The 25,679-nt window shown below is 35.9% G+C and overlaps 1 protein-coding gene across 2 annotated transcripts in view; it reads right to left on the bottom strand.

Moving 5' to 3' along the window:
• Positions 1-25,679, bottom strand: part of MBOAT1 (membrane bound glycerophospholipid O-acyltransferase 1) — a 138,482-nt gene that overhangs the window by 29,321 nt on the left and 83,482 nt on the right. For both annotated transcript variants that reach the window (XR_002324607.2, XM_020986830.2), the window contains exons 6-8: positions 22,668-22,722; positions 8,764-8,947; positions 6,129-6,321 (exon numbers count right to left, since the gene is read on the bottom strand). Coding sequence is in view for 1 of the 2 variants with exons in the window: in XM_020986830.2 (XP_020842489.1) it covers positions 6,129-6,321; positions 8,764-8,947; positions 22,668-22,722 (432 nt within the window). In the remaining variant the exon portion in view is untranslated. The remainder of the gene's footprint in view (positions 1-6,128; positions 6,322-8,763; positions 8,948-22,667; positions 22,723-25,679) is intronic.

The following is a 25,679-nucleotide window of genomic DNA, read 5'->3' as shown; positions in this document are numbered from 1 at the left end:
TTGAGATAGAAAGGAGGGCAGATTAGGGGAAGGGGTATACAGAATGCATGCCATCTTGGGGTAGGGGGAGGGATGAGATGGGGAGAAAATTTGGAACTCAAAATCTTGTGGAAGTAAATGCTGAAAACTAAAAATAAATTTTAAAAAAAAGAGAGAAAATACAAGTCAAGGGGCAGCTAGGTGGCATAGTGGATAGAGCACCAACCCTGGAGTCAGAAGGACCTGAGTTCAAATCCAGCCTCAGACACATAACACTCACTAGCTGTGTGACTCTAGGCAAGTCACTTAACCCGAATTGCCCTCACGAAGAAGAAGAGAAGAAGAAGAAGAAGAAGAAGAAAGAAGAAGAAAGAAAGAAAGAAAGAAAGAAAGAAAGAAAGAAAGAAAGAAAGAAAGAAAGAAAGAAAGAAAGAAAGAAAGAAAGAAAGAAAATACAAGCAAGGTCTCTAAAGAGTGGTCAACATGGAGATACAAATCTAGTAGTCAATGATTTGGAGAGACAGGAAATATTTATCATGTTTGCAGGCAAAAGAATAATAGATATAGAGTGTTGGTATCTCAGTCAACCATCTAGTCTAACTCATACACAGAAGGAATTCCCACCATAATATACCTGATAGGTATGAAGTCCTCCAGTGTGGGAACACTTTAAGACAGCCCACTTCAATTTTGAGGAGTTCTAATCATTAGAAAGTTTTTCCCGACATCAAGACTAAATTGGCTTCTCTGAAACTCCTGCCCATTGTTTCTAGATCACCTCTCTGGGGTTAATCAGAACAAAACTATTCCATCCTTCACATAACAGCCCTTCAAATACTTGAAGATAGCTATCATGCCCCCACTAAGTCTTCTTCTCTCCAAGCTGAAGAGGTGCATGTGTTTCAACTGATTTTTTTATGTCATAGACCAAAGGCCCTTCATCTTTAAGTCATCAATGTCCTTCTTTAAACCACAGTGCACAGAACTGAATTCAGTACTCTAGAAAAGGTCTGATAAGGGCAGAGTCCTATGGAACAATCACCTCTCTACTCTTTTCTGTGCCTCTCTTCATTGGTACCAAGTTTGCATTTGTTTTCTTAGCTACCTCATCATATCACTAACTCAAATTAAATTTTCAGTCTACTAATACCCCTAGATCTTTTTCAGAATAACTGTGCCTCCCCCACATTATACTTTGTGAAGGTGACTTTCATACCCAAGTACAACACTTTATAAGTATCCCTACTGAAATTCATGTTGTTAGATTCATTTCAATGTTCTAAGCTTTCAAGATACTTTTAGAACACGAGTAGGTATTAGTTATCCCCCTCACCTTTATGCCATCTGTAAAATCTAGGCTGATAAGTATGCTGAGTTTACTATCTACATGCTTTTATCCAGGTTATTGGTAAAATGTTAAACAGCACAGGTCCAAAGCATGGATGACTGGAACATACCCCTGGAGACCTCTTGCTACATTGACATTCACATAGAAACAGAGAAACTACCCTTCTCTGACAGCCATCCTGAAGAGAAGCTGGTGAGGAAATAAACTTTGAAAATACAAACAAGAAAGATAGAGAGATAATTAATAGAACAAGATTTCAGAGAATGCAGAATGGAATGATATTAACAGTATAGAAGGTAATGTATGTGCATGTATGGGTCTATTGCTGAGGGGGTAGGGGGATAAGAACAGCCAAAGAGAGTCATCCCTTACTCTGGACTGAAGGAAACACAGACATTATGAGTTATAATAGAGAAGTTTTAAGAAATAAAAGAGGATTGATGGATCAAATTTTCTGAATTCTCAGTAGAGTAGATGATGTTATTTACTGATATGGGGATAGACTTAGGGGCTTGAGGACAGTAGAAAAGCTTTGCAACAGTCATTGTTCTAAATATAACAGGGAGACATGAATAAAATTAGTGACTTTTAAAATTATTGGGAGGAGACTGAAGTAAGACATCATGAATTTATGATAATCCCAAGAAGCAAAATTTTGTGACTTTCTCCAACAATACTTAGGAGTCTGGAACCAGGAGCAAAGAAATTGCATGGTGAAAATTATATAGGGTTTAACGTTAACAAGATAGGAAATGATGTAATGTCAAGGGGACACAGTATTCTAGGGTGGTGATAAATAAGTTATTAAGATGACTAACAATATAGGGTACAGAAGCAAACGTAGTCAGAATAGGTGTAATAAAGTATCAAAATAAGGAGGTATCAAAGTACTATGAGTCACAATAAAAAAAAAATTCACTGGGAGCAAAGGTAAGGGAGAGGCAGAAGAACAGCAAAAAAAAAAAAAATCAGAGAAATAGAATTTCAGCATCCAGAACCTTAGGAGGAAGTGCATTTCTGAGTAGTGGTAGGATCTCATGAGTGGCTGGACATCTAATTGCTAAAACTAAGTAGAGAGAGAGAGGTTGTTGAAATCAAAGAAATCAAGCAATTGAGAGTTTAGAGTGTTAGAAAGGTCATCATCATATAAAATGAAGTCATGAAGGCCAACAAGCAAGAGGTGGGGTTGAAAGAAAAATTTCGGTCAGATAGCAAAGTCACTGTGGAAGGTAGGAGAGTACCCTAAAGCTCAGTGAGTGACAAGGATAGGGAAACTATAGTATAATTATATAGCAAGAACTCTAGAAGAGGAAAAGGTTATTGAGTTCAGTAATTGTTACAGAACAATGGCCTAGAAATTGCAATCAGAAGCAAAGAACATGCAGGCCTTATACACCTGTCATTGAAGAGGAATGGGACAAAGAATGGTATCCCTGAGAGAAGTCTGCAAGAGATGTGATTCTCTGGGAAGAAATCAGGCTTCAGTTATTAAAAGGAGGTGGAAGGGAAAACACAAAGAAAAGTCTAAGGAGGTAGTGAAGTTAATTTTGAATAGAACGAGGTGACTCAAAGGTATTACACAGTCAAATTTAGGATAATAAGATGAAAGGGATGAGAAACCAGATTTACTAGCTTCCTAAGTTATTATGGGTCGTTTGAACTACCGAACTTTTGGTAATTTTGGTATCTATCACTGTGCCAAGATTTTGTTTATATTTTCTCTTTTTTATTTCAGACGGAGATTCTAAGTTCTCTGAAAAAAGAACAGTTCTAATTCTATTTTTTATAACACAGACAAGTGATTAATAAAATAAAATTTCCTCAAATTGGTAGCAACTCTTTTGGATTTGTGATAATATTAACATGTTTACCTTCACACCACTCTCACTAAAAAGTGAGTAAATTATTATTAAAAGTGAGTAAATTAATGAGCAAAACCTCATTAATTAGAATTAATTGATGGGGCTGCCATGTTAAGCAGAGAATATTTTCAAAGTAATAAAAGGTTATTATTTCAAGTACATTCAGTGACTACAACTAGGCTGACAAAGGATTCTCTAGTAGAAATTCTGTAGGAGACTAGCTTTAAGGATTAAATTAAAGTTATGCCTAATTAGAAAGTCGATTATAAATAAATGGATGATTTCAAGAGTTTGAAATAAAAATTTTTTTCTATAATTATCTATATATTTATTCCTCCCCCCCAAAAAATAATCCTTATTTCTTCTCAGTTGCTTAGCAAACTATTTTCTGATATATAATGTAAAGACAACCTTATCTTGATCCTGGTCTAAATGAGATGTTAGTCTACAAAACAAACACAAATTTGACTAAGCCACCATATATAAGTCTTATTCTAGGTGACCAACAGCAAAATAATTCCAGAAATACCCTCACCAGGAGCCTGTACCTTCCTGGCAGAGTTCCCAAACTACCTCATTAGGTCTGGATCTATGAAGACCTGTCTGTCAGTCTTCAAAGTATTTTGGAACTCTCTGTGAAACCATGGAAAACATGAAGGGCCTTGTTTTCATTTCTCCATCCAAAATTAGAAATCAATCTAAACTAATCCTAGAATACAAACCGGAAGGCAGAGAGCAGAAAGGAGAGGGAGAAAAAGTCTTCACAAAATTGAAATCACCTCTACCAGGTAGGTCCAACCTGTCATGACACCCACACCAAGACCACTCCTCTCTTTTCTTGTTATTAGGAAACATCTTGTTTTCCAGAGTTAAGGCCCCGCAAGGAAGCTGTGCCCTGAGCTTGGCATAACAACAGTCCTTTGCGCTCATCCTCTGGATGAACTCTGCTACAGCTAAATCACAGAATTTGGCTCAAACCAGCCCCAGGTAGCCCCTGAAATTGGTGGGCAAGCACCTTCAGGAACCACATTCCAGTCATAACGCCCTGCTGTGAATAGACTTTTTGTCATTAGGCAAACCTGCCATATTGTTGCTGTTATACCTCACTGCTGCTGTTAACATCTCCTGCTTGATTCTTTCTCTTGCCGCCTCTATATGTATCAAGGCTTAGCCATGCATGCTACCTTGGGTCTCCTCAGTCCTACACCAGGCCCCAACACATGTGTCTAGTTTCCTTTTTCCAATGGAATAAAAGAAGGCCTATGACCTCTGTGAGCTCTTCGGTATTTTTTTTTTCCAGAGTTGACAGTTGGTATAAAACTTTTTGCTATAACTGCTGTGGGCTTTTTGGCAATTTATTTTTTTCTTAGTTGACAAACTCTTTAGAACAGAGGTTCTTATATGATTTTGTATCATGGATCCCTTTGTCAATCTACTGAGGTGTATAGACCCCTTCTTAGAATGACGGTTTTGTTCCTTGCATTCAAAATTGAAGGAAATGCTCAATTTCAGATAGAGGTGAGTAGAAAGAAAAGATGTAATTTTTTTTTCCTTTCAAATTCACAGACCCACCTGAAAGCTATCCACAGGGCTTGTGGGCCTCAGGTTAAGAACTCCTGCTATAGCAAATACCAGTGCAAAATAATAACATTAAATATTCCACTGAGTAGAAATATGTCTGACTTATAGGGAGAAAATTTGGAACTCAAAATCTTGTGGAAGTGAATGTTGAAAACTAAAAATAAATAAATTTTTAAAATAAAATAAAGAAATAGGTCTGACTTAATAGAGCAAGTATCGTTTTAAAGTATCAAATTCTTTAAGGTCACTGCTGTAGATGGCATCAGAGGAAAGGAAAAGTTTATAGTTTAAAAAAAAAATGTTAGCCATTCTGAGAAATGCATACTATATAGATACTACCATAGGTTGGGCAATTTGGTTCTAGCCCTTTAAAAAATAAAAGGAAAGAATTTGTTAACCATAGACTTATATTTGGATAAAATGCTTGGGAAAAAAATTGAAAGAATAAGATAAATAATGTATATAATGTATACAATAGGCTGTCATGCCCATAGTTCTATACTAAGCTGACCTCATTCCATGACATATGCAGCCACTATTATCATCAGTCTTCATGCTTCTTTCAACTAAGATGGTAAACCACTTTCTGGAAGGGTGGCAATATAGGAAATTTATATATACTTATCAGAAGCCTACTCGGTTCTGGTGAGTAAATATGGTATTTTTTTTTCACTCTTGCAAGGCCCTACATATTATCCTTAAGCCTCAAATAGTTAAAATGGCAAAGATAAAAACTTAAATTTGGCTAAGTTCCTTCAATTAAAAATAGAAAAGTTTGATTAAACTTAGGATAAAGCTGTGTTCTACCTTAAAAGTTAGAGAGAACAAGAGACAGACAGACAGAGGAAGAAACAGAGATAGAGGAAACAAAAGCATTTTCTTCTTGGTGTGTGAAGTTGAAAAAAAATGTAAGCTTTGAAGTTTAAAAGTTTAGCCTAAATTAGAAACATACTAATATAATTTCTTTAGTAAAGTGTCTACATTAATGTACATATAAGTGGAGTGGAGAAGTGGGAGAAAGGCAAATTTTCCAGTGCACTTAAGAATCATGCTTGACTGGTAGACATAAAGGCTTCCAAGTTTTGACCTTTGTTGTTGACATCAGGTTTAAACAACAGCCAATATCACTTTAGTTTTTACCACTGATTATTAAGTTGGTTTAGGAATGAAAAAACCAAGTAGTTCTGCTATGAGCCTTCCAAAACTGGAAAGCAAAAAAGAATAGTGAGTTGGCTCAGCAGTTTTCCATCATGTTATCAATATTTTCTATTAAGTGTACCACAACTTTGTCCTAAGCCATTCACAAATTCTACTCTAGGTTTTTTGGTAATCAATTTTGAACCATTCCATCAACTTACTTAATGTCCATGCAAAGTAATACTTTGGCTTTGATGCTTGCATAACAATATATAAGTAGCAAAGTCTTGACAAAAAAGATGCTTGATTGACAAACCAGTCATCAACCAGGAAAGTGACAGGATAGGCCTTCGTAAGAGTCAAAAAAAAGAGGAGAGACACCAGGGTGATACACAGTTTGCATATCACTGCTCCCTGAAAAGAAATAAATATCAGTGAAGCCATAAATAACAATAAACAGATAAGAAAAAGAATATTTCCAAGGCATCTGTAAAGTTAAGAAAAATGTAATAACCATAAACTATTTCACATTATTTGGTAGAAATAATAGAAATAATTTGGTAGAAAAAATAGCATAAACCAGCATCTAAATTAACCTGAATCTCCCCGATATTGGGTTTACCTGACCTATTTGTATTTTTTATAGGGAATTTATCTTTGGCATTGGGAATTAGTTATAACTCATAATGGAAGAATAAACTCGAATTATCAACTTCTACTATAAGCAAAAATTGAAAAAAGCATCACCCAAAGAACAAAATAGATTTGAGGTGAAGGTGAATTTTTTTTTCATGTTGAAACTATTTTTCAGGGAAGAAATAACTGGATCTTTTCCTTCTCTAGAGAAGAAATGGATTTCACTTGTCATGCAAACAAATTTAGCCAGAAACTGAATTTTAATTTTAGTGAAGTGACCCACTATTAGAACAGACTCCAAAAGAAGATTATGGAGAATTAAAAAAATAAAGTATTGCCAAAAATGGCTTAACCCAAAGACACATGACATAAGATAGTTTCTCAAAGATATTTTCAACCAAATGATTTTTTTCAACTTTCCAAACTAAGTGTGGTTTTGCCAAAGTAACTAAACTCCAAATTAAAAAATTATAAAAAATGAGCATTTTGCGTAAATTTTATCATCATCATTGTTATGAATATACTGAAAGACTGAGCTACTCAGACAAATCAGACTAATATACCCACTCATATGTATGATATTTCTTTCTGTCTCAACACTCACTCAAACTTTTTTTTTTAAAAATCTGATCCCGATTAGCTGGGATGCTAAATTAGGGCAAAGATGCCTTAATCAGATTTAGCACATACATTCTACATAAGAATTTTTATAGAACTAATATTTGGATCAGACCTTTGATGATTTCATTAGCATTTCCTCCCAAAGAAGAAATTCTCTCCTCTACCATTGCAGATAAGTATTTTCTCTGCAAGAGTCTTAGAGTTTCTTGGGCCACTGAGAGGTTAAGTGACTTGATCGGAGTCAGCTAATATGTGACAAAGGCAGACCTTGAAACCAACTCTTTCTGACATCAAGAAAGGCTCTCTATCCACCAGGCCAAACTATCTCATGATTAATAATTCATTTAAATTCCAAATACTATGCTCATACTTTTGCATAGGTTTTCTTTCTTTCTTTGGAGGCGATTAGGATTAAGTGACTTGCCCAAGGTCACTGCTAGTAAGTAAGTAAATGTCTGAAGCCACATTCGAACTCAGCTCCTCATGATCCCAGGGCCAGTGCTCTATCCACTGAGCAACCTAGCTGCCCCTTGCATAGACTTTCAATTGGATTATTTTAGGCCAACTAATTTAACTTGCCTCTTTTCCTCCATTTCTTAACTCTTTTCCATTTTCCCAATATTTCAGCACTTCAGAATGATTATTTCTTTCTTGGTACTCCCTTCTCTAAGGCAGATCACAATCCCTCTATGATATTGAGAATTAATATGTCTAGAAAAAAATTGTGGCTCTGCAGCAAATCTGGTACTGAGTCCCATCCCCATCCCCAAACTTATTAAGATTGATCTTCAGTCATCAGATTATCACTCCACAAACCTTATTGCAAACATATTACAACCCTTCCAGGTTGCAAGAAGTTGCTACAAGAAGTAGCTTGTAGTCTACTAATACAGCATTTGAGAGTTCAGGGTCACCTCCACACCCCAGTGAACTCCTAGTGGAGGCTCCCCATTACAACAATTATTTTTCCATCTAAAATTACAGGAAATTTATTTCCAACAAATCTAGCTTAGATAGATGTACATCTTAGATGTAAGTTCATGACACAAACAAGTTTAAATTTTAGAGATGGCTCTAAAAAAAGTCATTCTCCTTGAGTCCATTACACATTCTCTGGCAAGCTTCTTTATGACTAGTTATCACTAGTCTTTGAAGTGCAAAGTGCTTGGTTTTACTCATTTTCTTTGTGACATACACTTTGGCTGTGCTCAAATTCCAATTCATAATGATCAAACCCCCTACAATGTTCCAATTGTTAACAGAGCATTGGCACAGCAGCTGGGTACCAGAGAAAATGCTATTGCAGCTAACAATAAATACTTGTTGATTGATTGATTAACTAGCCTCCCAGCCAATGAGCTGCTCTGTAAAACAAACATATGTTGGTCTGACACAGAACTTCTGCCAGTTTTTTTCCCACCAGCAAAAAGACCAGCAGGAATAGCAGTATTTTCACACAGAGACAATGCCAAGCATCCCAGTAGATTTGTCTTGCTCAGCTCCTTATGGGAGATAGCTATTAGTAGGACTCAGCCCTGACACAGCAAAACACTGTTCTCCAGACCTTTGCAAAGAAAAAAATGGCATTGAATAACTTACAGTTGGTGAAGGATTAGGAAGACTGCTGTAACCTTTTTGCTTCCAGTTCATTTCCAGCAACTTCATGTGTATGTGCCTCCCCTCAATAAAAGCTACATAGTCCTTGTAACTACTACAGGGTCCAGCTATGACACTCAGGAAATTGAGAAGGTAGCTTATGTATTCCAAGAAAGAGGGTCTGATTCTGCAAACACAAGCGAAAGAGTAGTGTCAAAAGATGGAAACTCACCATTCCTTTGTCTACAGTTGCAAATGGCCAAAATGTAAACACAGATGTTGGTTGATATCCTAGATTATATAGTTCTTTGTCTTACAGATGGTTACTCAATAAACATTTCAACAAGTATTTATTAAGCACTTACTAACCATCAGGCATTGTGCTAAGGGTTGGGGATACAGAGACAAAAACAGTCCCAACCTAGAAGCTTACATTTTTAATGGATACAAACACTTTGCTTTGTTCTGTTTCTCTGAAAATTATCCAAGTAACTCATAGTGACTTTTCTTCAACCAGAAATTTTGGTTAAACATTTTCCTAACCATTAGCATGTTTCATCAGCATAACAATGAATGTCAGCTGGGGTATTCTCAGGTACAACTAGGAAGAAGTCCAGCTGTCCTGGAGAATATAGGAGCATAAAAGATGAAATTCTTCATCCTCTGATGCCTAGGAAGGCCTCTCCCAGATAAGAAGACGATTAATGCCACCTCCAAGAACAGTATCTGGCACCTGCTCTGAAAGCCATTCAACTAAAAAATGTGCTTCTGGAATTTGAATCTCAAATACTTAATGCTACTCCTAAGGCAGGAGTACATAACCTTTTTCTATGTCCCCTACCTTAAAAGACATAAAGAGTGAACATAGGTAATCCTTACTAAAAGAGACAGAGAGAGAGAGAGAGAGAGAGAGAGAGAGAGAGAGAGAGAGAGAGAGAGAGAGAGAGGGAGAGGGAGAGGGAGAGGGAGAGGGAGAGGGAGAGGGAGAGAGAGAGAGAGAGAGAGAGAGAGAGAGAGAGAGAGAGAGAGAGAGAGAGAGAGAGAGAGAGAGAGAGAGAGAGAGAGAGAGAGAGAATGAGAACAGAGGTAAGGAAGTAAGACAAATTCTTGTATCAAGGCACGTTGCCTCTGCCTTCTCTACCACCAACCTTGACTCCATCAGAGTTGTGCATTTAATTATTACATGGCAAAACATTTGTTGATTTCACCATTCTAATCCAGAGCCTCAAACACTTCAAATGCTGATTTTCATAATCTATTTTTGAATTTGCCATTATTTATATGGATTTTATTGCTGCTTTCACACTCATTCAATTAGCCAGACCATTAATTTGTGCCATTAAGTTCTCATCTTGCCAACTGGCCACTTATGGACTTATGGGCAGTTAAGTATATCTGTTATACTTACTACAAGACTCACTCTTGCCACAGGTCTTTTGCTATTACAAACTGCTTATGTCATTCGCTGACCATCAGAGTTCTGCATTTGTCATTTAAGCCTGCAAGGGGATTTCATGCATCACTCCTTCCACTAAACTCTGGGTGATTGAATAATTTTGTTCTTCTTGTTTTGTTTTTATGGATTAAAGTGTAGATCATTCAAAGCAACAGCATGGAGTTAAACATTCTTGTCCCAATCTTTATGGAAATCTCCTTACCAACTGGCATTCTACAGAAGTTGCTGAATCTAAGGATCTTCACATCTTCTGATCCATTCTCCATCCATGATATAACTTGCTGGAGATGATGAGCAAGGAACATGTGTTCTTCATACATATGATTACCTATAGTTTCTCCTCCCCCATCCATCCTATATGCAATTGTTAGATTATTCTTCCCAAAATACCATTTTCATCATACCATTAGCACTGTGGTTAAAATTTTATTCTAATTCAGAATAATAATCTATACTTTAGCTGCAACAACTTATTTTCCTACTTGAATACTCTAAAAAAATTGATTTTGTCCATATAAGTATTCCCTCCACCAATGCAAAATAACAGTCTCTTCACATTTTAATAATTGATGCAAAGTTAGTACTATGGCCAACAATTTCTCTCCTTGTGGCTCTTATATTGAGGTAGACTTTTCCTCTCATAATAGGTACTTTCCAACTTGCTATAGGACTTATCAGAACTTGCAATCCTTTCTCAGGTAGAGCCTTCAAGAACCCAGGTAACTTCAGTGAGATGATGAGGCTTCAGAGTAAGATGTCAGTGGAGAAATTACTTTTATAACCTGTGTAAATCATAGCTGGTTTCCTAGAAATCCAATATTTTGTGGCAAATCAGCTATCCAACCCTGGTACCCCCTACTCTTGGAGCCACTGCACCTGGCACAACATTTTGCATATAGTGGGCACATAACAAATATGTTTTTAAGTTAAATGAAGTCTATGGGCTTGTCAAAGCTGTTTACTGAGGGAGACCACTGCCACATTTCTACATGGTGCAGCTCACTGTTTACATGCAAGCTAACCACTCAACATTTATCTTTCCTTTTCCTCACTTTTCCTTTTTCCTCTGAGGGAAGTAACAAGCCTGCTTCTAACACATGTAAGCATTTCTACACAGCAAGTTATTCTGAGAGAAAAAATAAAATATGATCTGCTAATTCTGTCAAACAAAATATGAAGTTCCAAACGCATTATTATATGTAGGAGGCATCTTGTAGACATTTTAAAATGCTTCATGAAAGTGAGGGAAGGAGACTACAAAGAAAAAAGCACAGCTAACTCTCTGTAGCACTCTTGATCCCAAAATTCTTGTTCTTTTGATGGTGTCAGCCATACCAGCATAATCACAAATAGCTGCCCAGTCAACTTCTACAGGTAACCAAGCAGTGAAAGACTTTGAGCAGGCAACTTTGGGCAAGCTGTTCTCAATGGTTTCATTGTAAGTGAGTTTGAGCCTGAAGATTAAGAAGAAATGTATCTAGCTGCTTCTGAGAAAATGACATTCTTCTGGAATGCCATTGAAAATAATAGAAAATGCCTAATGACATGAAGTTTCTAAATACTTACTGAATTGAATCAAATAGAATCAAAATCACTCAGATCATCACACTGCTTGCCCAGTATGTTGTCTGAGTAATTTGCCTTTAGAGTCAGAATGTGAGTGGCTAGTGACATCTAGACAGGAAAAAAAATCATTGAAGTCCAATGTTTATAATACTTGCAGATAGATAGGAAAATATGTGGGGGTAATCTTAAACTTTGTGATAACATCTCGACAAGTTTTTTAGAGAAGCCCTAAAAGAAAAACTACTGTACAGCATATAATTTGTACATATCTATCCATCTATATAGTATAAATTACTACAAAACAGAGATAGATAGGGACAGATTAAATTTTTTACTTTGCTGAATGACAAAGAAAGTAATATTAAAGTAACACAGAATATCATAATGGATAAATGTCCACATATTTCTGCAGCAGGATGGGCATACCATAGCCCAAATTTGTTCATCAATGATAATATGAAGCTTGACACTCTGTAAAAGAGCAAAGGCTATAACAATACATGAAAACAATACTCACTCTGTAGATGTTATCTTCAGGAAACAAGAAGAAAAGAATGCAAAAACAGAAAAACCCTGTATTAAAACTCAAAGGGCAAAGTGATAACAAATATCCCTAGAGACTTTACTAAGCAACAAAGTGCTATTTAAGAAACAGTGAAAGTGAGAATCTTAATGTGAAAGTTTCATTGTGTTTGATAAGTATAACTTCTGCATTTAACTCCGTAACACACTAAAAATGATAAAAACCAATTTTTCAGTCACCATTATATCAGAATCAGAAAACACAGAACTTAAACTCCTTAAAAACAAAAGCTGCCTCTTGTCTTGTATCTCCAGGATTGAGCTCAATATACATATTTAATAAACGTTTATTGAGTTGAATTGACTTGGATAGGCACTCCTTTCCAAGGTTTGTTCTTCTAAGTATAAAAGAATATAAAGTAAAAGACTATTAAGTAAAAGGAAGAATGTTGATGTTAACCAACTATGACTACAACAAATCATCTGAATTCATGATTCAAAGACTGGAATACAAGTGAATAGCTCTACTACTACATTTGACTAGATCTTGGAAATTAACAGTATTCCTACAACTAGGGAATGGAAAAGCAATATCAAATATGGGAGACTACACTTCCACATGCCTCTTCCCCAAGAATGGGATCTGGGATTCTGTCAAGTATCTCTCATGCAACATGATTTCAAGGCCTTTCCACAAGCCAGGCTTGGACTCTTACTTTTTGCTTACTTCAGATCCCACAATTTCTGTAGTCATTTTTAAAAAATGGATCTGTGGATGGAAATACATGCCCCAAATCAAGAAATAAGTTATGATGTGAGCAGCTGGAAAGGCCTATCTCCATCTGAGTCATGATAATAAAACTGAAGCATTAAAGACTGCTGATAGTGATGGCTCTGAAAATAAAACTGATTAAACTTCCTTATAGTAATAAAAAAAAAACTCACTTCCTTTTCTGAAAATGAATCCTTTCTGTATCTGTTTCAAACTGGAAAACACAAAGCATATTGTTTCTTTTTTTTATTTACTGTGATGTCAATGGTTTCTTTCTGCCTTCAAGTTTGTGCTTATTTCTCATAAGTTGGCAGAACCTAAGTTCCTTAAAGTCAGCAACTAGTAATTTGACTTGAAATGAAAATTTAAAACATTTATAAAAATTAAGTCTAAAAAGTCTGTCTAAATTACAGTCTAAAACACAATGCTTTAAAATTTAATATTCCAAATGTTAATTTTATTGTCTAAACAAATCATACATAGAAGCATGTAGTTAATAGAAGTGAAAGAAAACTTAACTCATCTACTCTAGCACTTTTTTATAGAAAGGTGAAGAGAGGCCAAGAATGACTTCATTTTTAAATTAGAAATCTTATTTTTTCCAATTATATATAAAAATTGTTAACATTCATTTTTTTTAAACCTTGAGTTCCAAATTCTCTCCTCCCCATCTCACTGAAAAGGCAAGCAATTTGATATAGGTTATACATGTGCAGTCATGAAAAATATATTTCCATGTCAGTCATGTTATGAAAGAAAAACAAAGCAAGAAGAAATAAAAACAAAGGATGCTTCAATCTGTATTTAAACTCTACCAGTTCTTTCTCTGCAGGTGATAACATTTTTCATTTTGAGTCCTTTGGAATTGTCTTGGATCATGGTATTACTGAGAATAGATAAGTCATTCACAGTCAACCATTAAAGAATATTGCAGTTTCTGTGTACAACGTTCTCTCGGTTCTGCTCACTTCCCTCAGCATCAGTTCATGTAAGTCTTTCTAGGTTTTTCTGAAATCAGCCTGCTCATCATTTCTGATAGCATAATAGTATTCCATTACATTCATATACCACAACTTGTTCAGCAGTTCCCCAATTGATGGACATCCCTCAATTTTCAATTCCTTACTACCACAAAAAGCTGCTATATTTTATTTCATTTTTTTTTACAAATCTCTTTTGGAAACAGACCGAGTAGTAGTATTGCTGGATTAAAGGGTATGCACAGTTTCATAGCCTTTTGGGCATAGTTCCAAAATGCTCTCCAGAATGGATAGATCATTTTACAACTTAGTTCCAATTCTCCCACATCCTCTCCAACATTTATCATTTTCCTTTTCTGTTATATTAGTCAATCTAATAGGTATGAGGTGATACATCAGAGTTGTTTTCATTTGCATTTCTCTAATCAATGGTCATTTAGAGCATTTTTTCATACGATTATAGAGAGCTTTGATTTCTTCATCTGAAAACTGCCTGTTCATATCCTTTGACCATTAATCAATTGGGGAATGACTTGTATTCTTAAATTTTGATTGTTTATTTGAGAAATGAGGCCTTTTATCAGAGCCACTTGCTATAAAAATTTTCCCCAGTTTTCCATTTTCCTTCTAATCTAAGCTGCAGTGGTTTTGTTTATGCAAAACCTTTCTAATTTAATATGATCAAAATTATCTATTTTACATTTCATAATGCTCTCTTATCAATTGTTTGGTCATTAATTCTTCCCTTCTCCATAGATCTGACAGGTAAAATAGTCCATGCTCCCCTAATTTGTTTGTGGTATCACTCTTTATATCTAAATCATGTGCCCTTTTTGATGTTATGTTGGTATGTAGTGTGAAATGTTGTAGTATACCTAGCTTCTGCCATATCGCTTTCCAGTTTTCCCAGCAGGTTTTGTTAAGTAGCGAATTCTTGTCTCAAAAGCTTTAATTAAATTTACCAAATATTAGAATACTATAGTTATTTACTACTGTATATTGTGTACCTAATCGATTCTACTGATGCACCACCACTCTATTTCTTAGCCAGTACCAGCTTGTTTTGATGATTACCATTTTGTAATATACAGTTTGAGATCTGGTATGGATAAGCCAACTTCTTCACATTTTTTTTTCATTACTTCCCTTGATATCCTTGATTTTTTGTTCTTCCAGATGAATTCTATAATTACTTTTTCTAGTTCTACAAAACAATTTTTGGTAGTTTGACTGGCATGGCACTGAGCAAGTAAATTAATTTAGGTAGAATTATCATTTTTATTGGATTGGCTCTGTCTTCCCATGAGCAATTGACATTTTTCCAATTGTTTAGATCTTACTTTATTGGTGTGAAAAGTGTTTTGTACTTTGTTTATACAAGTATTTGGCAGATTCCCAAATATTTTATATTGTCTGCCGTTATTTTAAATGGAATTTCTCTTCCTATCTCTTTCTGGTGGGCTTTGTTGATAATATATAGAAATGCTGATGATTTATGTGGGTTTATCTCTCCCATCCCTCTTCTCCCAGTGCAATCCTCTTTCTCACTGCTTAATTTTGCTTTTTTGGATATCATCATAATCAACTCACACCCTCTGTCTATGTATAATCCTTCTAACTGCCCTAATAGCAATAAAGTTCTTAAAAGTTACATCTTTCCATGCAGGTATATACATAGTTTAACCTTATTGAATCTCTTATGTTTTCTCTTTCCTGTTTACCTTTTTATGCTTCTCTTGAGTCTTGTATTTGAAGACCAAAATTTTTGTTCAGCATTGGTCTTTTCATTAGGAAGGCTTGAAAGTCTTCTATTTCATTAAATATCAATTTTCCTGTGAAGGATTACACTCAGTTCTGCTGGACAGATTATTCTTGGTTGTGATCCTAGCTCCTTTGCCTTTTGGAATATCATGTTCTAAGCCCTCCAGTCCTTTAATGTAGAAGCTGCTAAATACTGTTTAATCCTAATGGGGCTACATGATATTTGATGTGCTTGCAGTATTTTCTTGTTGGCCTGGGAGCTCTGAAACTTGGCTAAAATATTCCTGGGAGTTTTCATTTTAGGATCTCTTTCAGAAGATGATTAGTGGACTCTTCCAATTTCTGGTTCTAGGATATGAAGGCATTTTTCCTTGATAATTTCTTGAAATATGATGTCCAGACTCTATTATGATCATGGCTTTCAGGTAGTCCAAAAATTCTTTTTTTATATGTAGTATTTTATTTTCTTTCCAACTACATGTAAATATAGGGTTGTTGTTTTGTTTTGTTTTGTTTTGTTTTGTTTTGTTTTGTTTTAGGCAACTGGAGTTAAGTGACTTGCCCAGTGTCAAGTAAGTGTCAAGTGTTTGGTCGGAGGCCAGATTTGAACTCAGGTACTCCTGACTTCAAGACCAGTGCTCTATCCACTGCACCACCTAGCTGCCCCCTAAAGATAGTTTTTGACATTCATTTTTATGAGATTTTGAGCTCCATATTTTCCTTCCTCCCTCCCTTACCTCCCCCCTCCCCAAGACAGCAAACAATCTGATACAGATTACAACATGTGCAATCATGGAAACATATTTCCACATTAGTGATGCTGTGAAAGAAGAAACAGAACAAAAGGAGAAAGTCCAAAAAAAAAAAAAGAAGTGAAAATAATATGCTTCAATCTGCATTCATACTCCATAGTTCTTTCTCTGGATGTGGATAGCATTTTCCATCATGAATTTTTAAGAATTGTCTTGGATCACTGTATTGCGGAGAAGAGCTAAGTCAATCTTAGTTGATCATTACACAATGTTATTGTTACTATGTACAATGTTCTCCTGGTTCTGCTCATTTCATTCAGCATCAACTCATGTAAGTCTTTCTAGGTTTTTCTGAAATCCACCTGCTCATCATTTTTTTTAACGAAATTACATTTTATTTTCCCCATGGTTACACTATATTTATTATATCAAGGAATATTTCACAGAAGGATTCTCCCCAGAAAATCAATTTAGATATGCATTATGTAACACTGGCATAATTTCTATACCCTTCCATAGGGTCATTTTTCTTTCTTCTTTTTTTTTTTTGTAAATAGTATTTTTTTCCAATTATATGTAAAGATAGTTTTCAACATTCATTTTTATAAGATTCTGAGTGCCAAATTTTTTCCTATCTCCCTTCCTTCCCTCTCTCCGCCCCAAGATGGCAAGCAATCTGATATAGGTTAATATGTGTGATCATGGAAACATATTTCCACATTAATTGTGTTGTGAAAGAAGAAACAACAGAGGGAAAGAAGGGGGGGGAGAATTGTTTGAACCTTACTCTCATCAGATTAGGCTCAAGAAGGGCATAATATAATCAGTTAGGTATAGAAATCTAACTTGCCCTATAGGCAGTAGGAGGGAAAAGGGGAAAGAAAAGGGAGGGGGGAAGAAAAGGGGGGGAAGAAGGGAGGGAAGCAGCAGTAAGACTAAAGGGGAAGAAAAGAGAAAGGGATAATAAAAGGGGGAAGGGACTGAAGGAGGCAGTGGTCAAAAGCAAAACACTAGTGAAGGGGAGAAAGGAAAAAGGAAGAAGAAAAGCATAAATATGGGGAAAAAAGGATGGAGAAAAAGACACAGATAGTAATCATAACTATGAATGTGAATGGGATGAACTCTCCCATAAAACGGAAATGGATTGCAGAATGGATTAAAAACCATAATCCTACAATATGTTGTTTACAGGAAACACATTTGAAAAAGAGTGACAGAGACAGGGTAAAGGTAAAAGGCTGGAGCAGAATACATTATGCGTCAGCTGAAATAAAAAAAGCAGGGGTAGCAATCCTGATCTCAGATAAAGCAAAAGCAAAAATAGATCTAATCAAAAGAGATAAGGAAGGAAACTACATCCTGCTAAAAGGTACCATAGACAATGAAGTAATATCATTACTAAATATATATGCACCAAATGGTATAGCATCCAAATTCTTACAGGAGAAGTTCAGGGAGTTACAGGAAGAAATAGACAGCAAAACTATACTAGTGGGGGACCTCAACCTCCCCCTCTCGGCACTAGATAAGTCTAACCACAAAATACACAAGAAAGAAGTTAAGGAGGTGAATAGAACATTAGAAAAGTTAGGTATGATAGACCTCTGGAGAAAACTGAATGGGGATAGAAAGGAATATACTTTTTTCTCAGCAGTACATGTCACATACACAAAAACTGACCATGTACTAGGGCATAAAAACCTCACAATCCAATGCAGAAAGACAGAAATATTAAATGCATCCTTTTCAGATCATGATGCAATAAAAATTATATGTAATAAAGAGCCATGGAAAGATAGACTAAAAAATAATTGGAAACTAAATAATCTAATCCTAAAAAATGATTGGGTCAAACAACAAATCGTAGAAACAATCAATAATTTCATTCAAGAGAATGACAATAATGAGACAACATACCAAAACCTATGGGATGCAGTGAAAGCAGTTCTTAGGGGAAGTTTTATATCTCTAAATGCTTACATAAATAAAATAGAAAAAGAGGAGATTAATGAATTGGGCATACAACTAAAAAAAACAGAAAAAGAACAAATTAAAATCCTCAACTAAACACCAAATTAGAAATATTGAAAACCAAAGAAAAAATCAATAAAATTGAAATTAAGAAAAAAGAAACAAAACAAAGGGAAAAGCCACCACAGTACTTTCTCTGGATGTGGACAGCATTTTCCATCATTAGTCTTTTCTAATTGTCTTAGATCATTGTATTGCTAAGAGGAGCTAAGTCTATCATAGTTGACTGTCACACAATGTTGCTGTCACTGTGAACAATGTTCTCCTGGTTCTGCTCACCTCATTCTGCATCAGTTCATGTAAGTATTTCCAAGTTTTTCTAAAATCCACCTGCTCATCATTTCTTATAGTACAATAGTATTCCATTACATTCATATACCACAACTTGTTCAGCCATTCCCCAACTGACAGTCATTCCCTCAATTTCCAATTCATTGCCACCACAAAAAGGTCTGCCACAAATATCTTTGTACGCATAGGTTCTTTTCCCATTTTATGATCTCTTTGGGATACAGACCTAAATTTTTAAGGAATTATTTTCTTCAGTGAATTTTTGTACATCTTTTTCCATTTGGTCAATTATTCTTTTTAAGGAGTTCTCTTCAGTGGATTTTTATGCCTCTTTTACTATTTGGCCTATTTTTTAAAATTTTTATTTTCTTTGTGCCTCCTTTACCAGGCTGTTGACTCTTTTTTCGTGATTTTCTTGCATCATTCTCACCCAATTTTTCCTCTACCTCTCTTATTTGAGCTTTAAAACCCTTTCTGAGCTCTTCCAAGACCTGAGACCAATTTATATTTTTCTTTGAGGCTTTGCATGCATCTGCTTTGATTTCATTGTCTTCTGAGTTTTTGTGTTGATTTTCACTGTCACCATAGTAACTTTCTACGGTCATGTTCTTTTTTTGTTCTTTGCTTATTTTTCTAGACTATTTTTTGACTTTCAACTTTATGTTAAAGTTGGGCTCTGCTTCTGGGGTTGAAGGGGCACTGTCCCAAGCTTCAGGTTTTTTGAGCTGCTGTTTGCAGAGCTAGTTCTGGGAGTTCTGGGAGTTTTCAGTTCCTTCAAGGTGATATGATCTAAGGAGTGTTGTGATCACTGCTCTCCTGGCCTGTACTCTGGTCTATGAGTGACCACAAGCACTCTTTTCTGCCCTGGAACTGTTCAGGGTCTCCACTCCTGCTAGTATTCCTTCTTGGCTTGTGACTATGACTCTGAACCACTAATGGGCAATGCAACAGAGTCCTGTTCCCAGTGCCAGCAAAGGATTCCCTGTAATCTCCTTCTAACCAGTTGTCCAATCCCTTTACCTTTGGAAGCCACTGCTAATTTAGTCACCCCCATGGCCTGCTGCTGACTTGCTGGACATGATCTATGTTGGCACAGCCTATGCTGGACTGTGCTCCACTCTTACCTCAGTGAGACAGACCTTTCCTTACAACCTTCTAAGTTGTCTTGGGCTGGAAAATGATTTAACCCCACCCTTTTGTTGGTTCTGCCACTCTAGAGTTTGTTCTGAGGTGTTTTAACATTGTTTGAAGGAGAACATGGGAGAGCTCAAGCAAGTCCCTGTCTTTACTCTGCCATCTTGGCTCTGTCTCCTCCCCTAGAATGATGTTTTTAAAGTCACTTGGCTAATTAATCTAAGACTAGAACCTAGATTTCCTAACTCTTAGTTCAGTGTTCTTATGCCTGGACCATATGCTTCTCAGCTAACAAAAGATTTTAAATTTGTAAAGCATGCTAAAAATTTTCATATATTTCAAATAATCCAAATATTTCAGTATTTTCCTGGTGCTTTCAAAGAAATTTTAAATCTCTCTTTGTATTTCTTTTGTCTCTTTCCATATTTTGTGATCTCAGTTCTTGGCACATAGTAGGAGTTCAAAAGATACTTCTTGAATTGTTTGAACTAATTGTGTATATGTGGCATAAGACTCGATTCAGACAAATGGAAAAGACAGAGTCTTAATGATGAAACCAGTTTGGCTCAACAAGATCTTTCAATTTAAAATGCCACAGAAGCTAGGTTTTTTTTTCAGTTATAGTTGAATATCAGTGCAAGGAAAATTATTGAGGGTTTAATTAATAAGGACAGTGATTAATGTGACATCATGGTGTATTGGATAGAATGCTAGACTTAGCGTCTGAAAGACATAAGTTTGAATACTACGCTACTAGTTACATGACCTTAAGCAATTCACTTAAGCCCACTGAGTCTCAGTTTCCTCATATGTAAAATGGAGATAATAATAGCATCTATATCACCAAGATATCATTAGGATCAAATGAGATAATGCATGTAAAGTACACTGCAAAACTTAAAAGCTCTATATAAATGCTAGCAATTTCTAGTATTAGTGACTTGGGAAAATTGTTTCTTAAAACCAAAATCTGTTTTCGCTAATGTGCATGTTCAGTTCAAAGTCTAATATGTGGAAGCATTTAAAACCTCAGCAGAAAGTAAAGATAAAAGAGAAAGGATGATAAAAACTATCATCTTGAGGCTCATAAAGGCCTTTATCCCAAAGAACTATAAATGTTTTCCTCAAATAATCTTTCAGATAACTTTGCAATATCCCTATGAGTCTGAGAAGAGCTAATCATATTATCACCATTTGATAGAGAAAGTAAAATGAAGAATTTTATGGCTTGCCCAAAGTTTCATTTAATTATTGGAGTTAACAGAAGTAGAATCCAGGGCTCCTTATACTTCAGGACTCTGTTGACTAGACCAGCATTCAATACAGGAAAAAAGCTGAGTTTTATCGGAAAGAAAGGCCAAGAACAACAAATGTGAATCATACTTTTCCTCTATTAGATCTCTGTGCTAAATCTAACGACCCTCTTATTTCCTTCCTGCCTCCTAAGAGAGAACTTTGTGGAGAACTTTGTACTTGAGGATAACCCATGGTTTCAAAGTTGGTCCACAACTTCTCGATTCTAATGGATCCAGGTGAAGCCATTTAAATATTGCCATCAATATTCAAATAATCAGGTTTTTATTCTCTATTTTCATATATATTGGATAAAATAACACAACTTCCTTTGTCTAAACACAAGCTTGTATAATGTGTGAAAGAATGGCAGTGGGTAAGAATTATTTGTTAGTTATTCCTACCTATGGTTTGTTCAAAGTTAAGAATAGTAGCTGTTAGACTTTTAAAAAAATTCAAGTCATCATCACTTCACTTCTTTTTTTTTCAGCTTTATCTTCTCTTCTAACTTAAATACACACAGAGATTCAACAGCTACTTTTATGATCTATGAATGCATTCTATCATACCAACTCTGAAAGGGATTAATAAAATCTTTCCCCAATTTCATCAGAGTGGCTGCTATTCACAGGCAGAGGTCCAGTGCCCACAGGATATGGGGCCATACCAATAGAATTCTTCATCCCATTGTGCCCAGGAAGGCCTTGCCTTTTCAAACAGTCTCTAGCACCTACTCTGGATGACATTTATCCAAAGAATGAATTTCCAGAACTTGAATTCCAAATGCTACTATTTATCAATAATGAGGATGGTGATAATCATGATATTTATATGAAAACATACTTTACATATGTAAGGGAGTTGGTGCTACAAATATTTAAGCCCTGTGGAGTTCCACACAGCCCCTGTCCTCCACCTCTTATACACAGCTTTAAGGTAACAAAGTGCAAAACTGCATTAAGACTTTTGGGACACCCTGTATTATTTCGTCCTCAACAACATTGTAATCTAGGTGCTATAGGGAGTATTATGCCTATTTTTGTGAATGAGGAAGATGTGTTGCACCTAGTCACATAGCAGCTAGTACATACATATATATGTACTATATATATATCTGTGGTGTACATACACATATACATACATACACATATACATACATATACACGTGTGTGTACATACACACACATATATATATACATATACATATACATATATATATGTATATATATATATATATATATATATATATATATATATATATATATATATATATATATATATATATATATATATATATATATATATATGTATGAGAGACTTGATAATGTTTAGGAGAATAAGAAACTTACTTTACAGCAAGTCGAAGTTGCTCAGGAGTGAGGTCCTCAGTTTTTCGGCCCAATCCTAGAAAGACAAGTTATTATAAAGATGAGATGATTGAAGCTGTCACAGTCTGCCTTCTTAGATGAAGGCTTCTTTTTATGATAATACCATGGGAGGCTGAAGGCTGACTCTTTAGAGCATATGCTAGTTAACAAAATTCAGGGGCACTTCCTCTCCCAAATTAGTTCTCTCTCTGACCTAAGAAATCTGAACATGCCATAGTTTGCTCCAACAATCCACAGAGGGCTGAGACTGCTGCTTTCCCCAACCAAAATACTTAGGAGAAACCCCCTGGGCTCTGAACCTGATACCATGAAATCCAGATAGGTATAACTGGTCAGACACGAGTCAAAAATACGATGGAACCCCATGATCACTACTGGTGTAATAGTTCCTCATTATCCATGACTCTGGCCCAATTTTTTGACCCATAAATTGCTATGGATCAATATAATTGTTCTGTCTTACCCAGAACTAAGTGAACTGGGCTAGTCTGAAGATCTCCAGCAGTATGAGACCTGTCTCAGACATTTAAAATATACCTTTTCCTAATTATTAATAATAATAAAAACTAGCATTGCTAGCATTTATTTAGTGCTTAAAGTTTATACATATTACCTTATTTGATCCCAACAATAATCCTGTCAGGTAGGCACTACTATTAATTTTCATTTCACATATGAGGAAACTGAGGTCAAGAGAGGTTCAGTGGCTTGCCCAGGGTCATGTAGCTAGTAAATGTCTAAGGAGGAATTTAAACTTAGGTCTTCCTGACTCCAAGTCCAGTACCCTATCCATTATAACTATAAGGCAATAATAATTATAATCAATTATAAACAGCAACTCCCAGTGGTTGTCTGGGTGTTGCGAACCTGTGCCCTCACATATACCCACTCGGTGTGATTATTGTCCTTGAAAGTACGTGGGGAGAAAGAAATGTCAGTTCTACCTCTTAGATGATTGGTCAGTGTTTGAGGGTATTACGTTCTCTGCTATGCTCAGTACAGAAAAAGTGTAGCCTTATGTGGACTCATCCCCTCAGCTTCACAATGCTAAGGAGAGCACAGCTCTCATTTCTTTAGTCAGTACTTAAGAGGCCTGGTGGGGAGAGTCTTGAACTGAACAAAAGATCTGAGTTTTAATTCTGATTCTTATGTGATGTTGGGTAAGTCATTTAACCTACTTGAGGAATATTGATTAGATGACCTTTACAGTGTCCCTTCCAGTTCTAGATTTTGATCCTGCTCCTCAATGCTTCTGCTCTCATTCCAGATTTATTCAGCTCCCCTCCTTATTACACACACACACACATTCTCTGAAGTTTTGGATGCTGGACCCCCAAGGCTTCTATCCATTGCACTGGGGGTAGGGGATGAAAGCGGAGGGATTAAGAAAAGAGATCATGAACTCCTATGCCCAAACACCAACAGAAATCAAGAAAGAATAGATTTTTTTTTAATCTTCAAAAATTCTGTGTTGAAAAAATTGAGGTATGTTTTGGCTTTATAAATTTTTCCAGTCAATGGGTCAAAGAATCAGACTCCTATAACCCACTGAGCATAGCTTTCCAAGAGGTTTCTATAGAAGTGAAAAGAAAAATCTACAACTTCCTCTTTCCCTGCAGAAGGAGAGCAATGTTCCAGGCATCTATTTTATTCCCATTTTCTGCAGTGAAATACAGAGAAAGCCATGTGATGGCACAGTGGAAAGACCGCTATCCCCGCAGTTAGGAGACCCAGAATAATGCCTCAGCCCTGCAATTTAAGATGACTGTGTCCTGAGGCAAATCAATTAATCTCTTGGAGTTATCAGTTTCCTCATTTATAAAATGGGCATAATAAGCTTTCAAACCTAAATTAAGGGCTTTGTTAAGGTTAGCTAGGTGGTGCAGTGGATAAAGCGCTGGACTTGGAATCAGGAAGATTCATCTTCAAGAGTTCAAATCTAGCCTCAGACATTTAGTAGCTGTGTGACCCTAGGCAGTCACTTAACCCTTTTTGCCTCAGTTTCTCATCTATAAAATGAACTGGAGAAGGAAAAGGACAACCACTGCAATATCTTTGCCAAGAATACACCAAAATGGTGTCATGGCGAGTCGGACACGACTGAAAACCACTGAACAACAACAGCAGCAAATTAAGGCTCTACATAAAATCAAGCTGTAATTATCTTCTCTCCCAGGTGTGATGGTCCCCTAGTGATTTCTAGGTTATTTTTTATGCATACCTAAGAGAATTAAATACAGAAACAGCCCTGGCTGCCTGCAAAAGGCAGACTTCTTTTAGCACTAGATATAGAAAGAAGCTTGATTGGTATAAGATGAGGACATGTTTGTGAGCCAGGAAGAGGCTTTGTCCCCTCTATGACTGGAGAAATATGTCTCCCACCACGCAAGGAAAAACTGACCCAATTCAGGGTCATTATGCATTAACACATGACTACTTCTCATACAAATTATTAACTAAACCTCCATTTGGGTTGTGTGTGTACAATATGCACATGTTCCTTATTTAGAAGCCTAAAGTCTGTGAGACTAATAGCAAGCCCTTATCACATACTATAAATCAAGAGCTGTCGCTGCAGAAAATGTATTATTAACTTGACCTTAGTGTAGTCACCAATCAAAAGGGTAATTCAAAAAATGCCAAAGGAAGGGCAGAAAAAAATTCTCTCAAATTCATATCTTCCTCTTACTAGAACAAAAAAGAGAAAAATATTTCATTCCTTATAAGCAATAGTCAATGAAACATGATAAATTTGACAGAAAATTGTGCAAATAATTCATTATGTCCAGATTAAAAACTGGAAGGAGAAATCTTTAAGAGTAAACCTATTCTTTGCTTAAACTCACCAAATACTGATTAGGCAACTAGCAAAGACTGAAACCAGCCGAGCATTTATTTTATGTTGTTAATGCACGACTACATCTACTGCCAATGGGAGTTAACTATAAACTAAGTCACTCTGAATCTAGATGT

Source organism: Phascolarctos cinereus, unplaced genomic scaffold (assembly GCF_003287225.1).
Source record: "Phascolarctos cinereus isolate Bilbo 61053 unplaced genomic scaffold, phaCin_HiC Scaffold_4;HRSCAF=312, whole genome shotgun sequence".
NCBI lineage: Eukaryota > Metazoa > Chordata > Mammalia > Diprotodontia > Phascolarctidae > Phascolarctos > Phascolarctos cinereus.
This window is presented reverse-complemented; position numbering and strand designations above follow the sequence as displayed.